Here is a 1,412-nt window from a genome sequence, read left to right on the forward strand (position 1 = left end):
AAAGATTTTCCAGCAAAGTCAAAAATTGAAACCACTTCATTGGCAGCCAAGCAAAACACTGTTTTCAGGCCAATTAACCCATGGAAAAGAATTATTGCTGTAGTGGTATTGCTTCATTTAGAAAACAGAGCAACAAAATCTTTGTGCTTTTCGGAATCTCTTTCTCCTCTTCTCCTCTAATTTGACTCAAATTTACTTGATGAGTTCACTGCAGATGTTTGCCTGGCTCTCCCAGGAGACCCTGGAGCCAGCTGGGTTACCCGGGGCCAGGAATTCAGCCAGCAGCTCCTAACGGCATCTTCCCTCTCCCCGTCCTGGTGTCCGCAGCACCCACTCGTCAGCCCGTGCTGCTGCACTCTCAGTAGAAGCCCTTCACACGCTTGTTGTCCGGGTCAAAGGGAGACTTGGTGTGTGCTCGGGCAGGGTACGTCACTCCCATCCGCTCCAGCTCGTAGCTGCCGCTTTTCACAAAATCCAGCGAGACCTGCAAGGCAAAAAACCCCCAGCAGGTGCTGTGAGCTGCAAGGCACCAGCAAGGCACCAGCCCCCATGCCACCATCCCAGCTCCATCCCTGGGCGAGCTCCCCACCACCCCACAGGTCTACTTTCTGCTCGCTGCTAGAGGGGCCAGAGCACTCCAGCTGGGTGAGGAGATGGCACAACCAAACCCCCCGCACCTCTCCTGCTCCTCTGACTGGCTTAGCCACAGCATTACAGAGACATCCTCATCCTGGAGCCCCCCTTCCCAGAGCCAGGGAGCATCACACCCGGTCACTGAAGGGCCATATCCATGGGGAGGAAACTAAAGGGCCATGGCAAGGCCCTGAGCAGCTGTGCTGGGCACCCCAGTGCCGGGGGGCTGCAAAGCAGGGGGCTCCGTGTGCCCTCCTCCAAGGGCTCGGGTCGGGGTCCAGCACCAAGCCTCTGACGAGGATGGTAAGGGGCAGGGTCCTGGCGAAGGTACCCCAAGCCACCTCCCATCCCCACACAGCAACTCTCCCCTCTGTTTTCCGCATTTACCACCCAAACCAAGCAGGAGTTATCCCGGGAGCGGGAAAAGAGGGCTGCACACTAACATGTGCTTAACAAGTGCTGCTTCCCGGCTGCAGCCAGCCACACTCAGCACCTCTCCCCTCTGTTTTCCGCATTGACCACCCAAACCAAGCAGGAGTTATCCCGGGAGCGGGAAAAGAGGGCTGCACACTAACATGTGCTTAACAAGTGCTGCTTCCCGGCTGCAGCCAGCCAGAGCAGCCACGCAAAGGAGCTGGCTGGGCTGGGGACCCCACAGCATGACCACCCATACATGGGGCCACTCCCCACCATTCCCATTTTGGCTCCCACAAAGTCCAGCGGGCAGCTGCCTGCTGCCAGCCCCGCAGCAGAGCCTTGCCTGCAAGCAGGGAAGAGCC

At 57.9% G+C, this 1,412-nt stretch overlaps 1 protein-coding gene across 1 annotated transcript in view; it reads right to left on the reverse strand.

Annotated features, from left to right (window-relative positions):
- Window positions 1-358: 358 nt before the first annotated feature.
- The window catches only part of SARDH (sarcosine dehydrogenase), a gene marked incomplete at its 5' end in the record, with an annotated part of 24,946 nt that continues 23,892 nt past the window's right edge, over window positions 359-1,412 (reverse strand). Inside the window, 1 exon segment of the mRNA XM_010139208.1 lies at window positions 359-484. Coding sequence (XP_010137510.1) covers window positions 359-484 — 126 coding nt within the window.

Source organism: Buceros rhinoceros, unplaced genomic scaffold, assembly GCF_000710305.1.
Source record: "Buceros rhinoceros silvestris isolate BGI_N320 unplaced genomic scaffold, ASM71030v1 scaffold1417, whole genome shotgun sequence".
NCBI classification, from domain to species: domain Eukaryota; kingdom Metazoa; phylum Chordata; class Aves; order Bucerotiformes; family Bucerotidae; genus Buceros; species Buceros rhinoceros.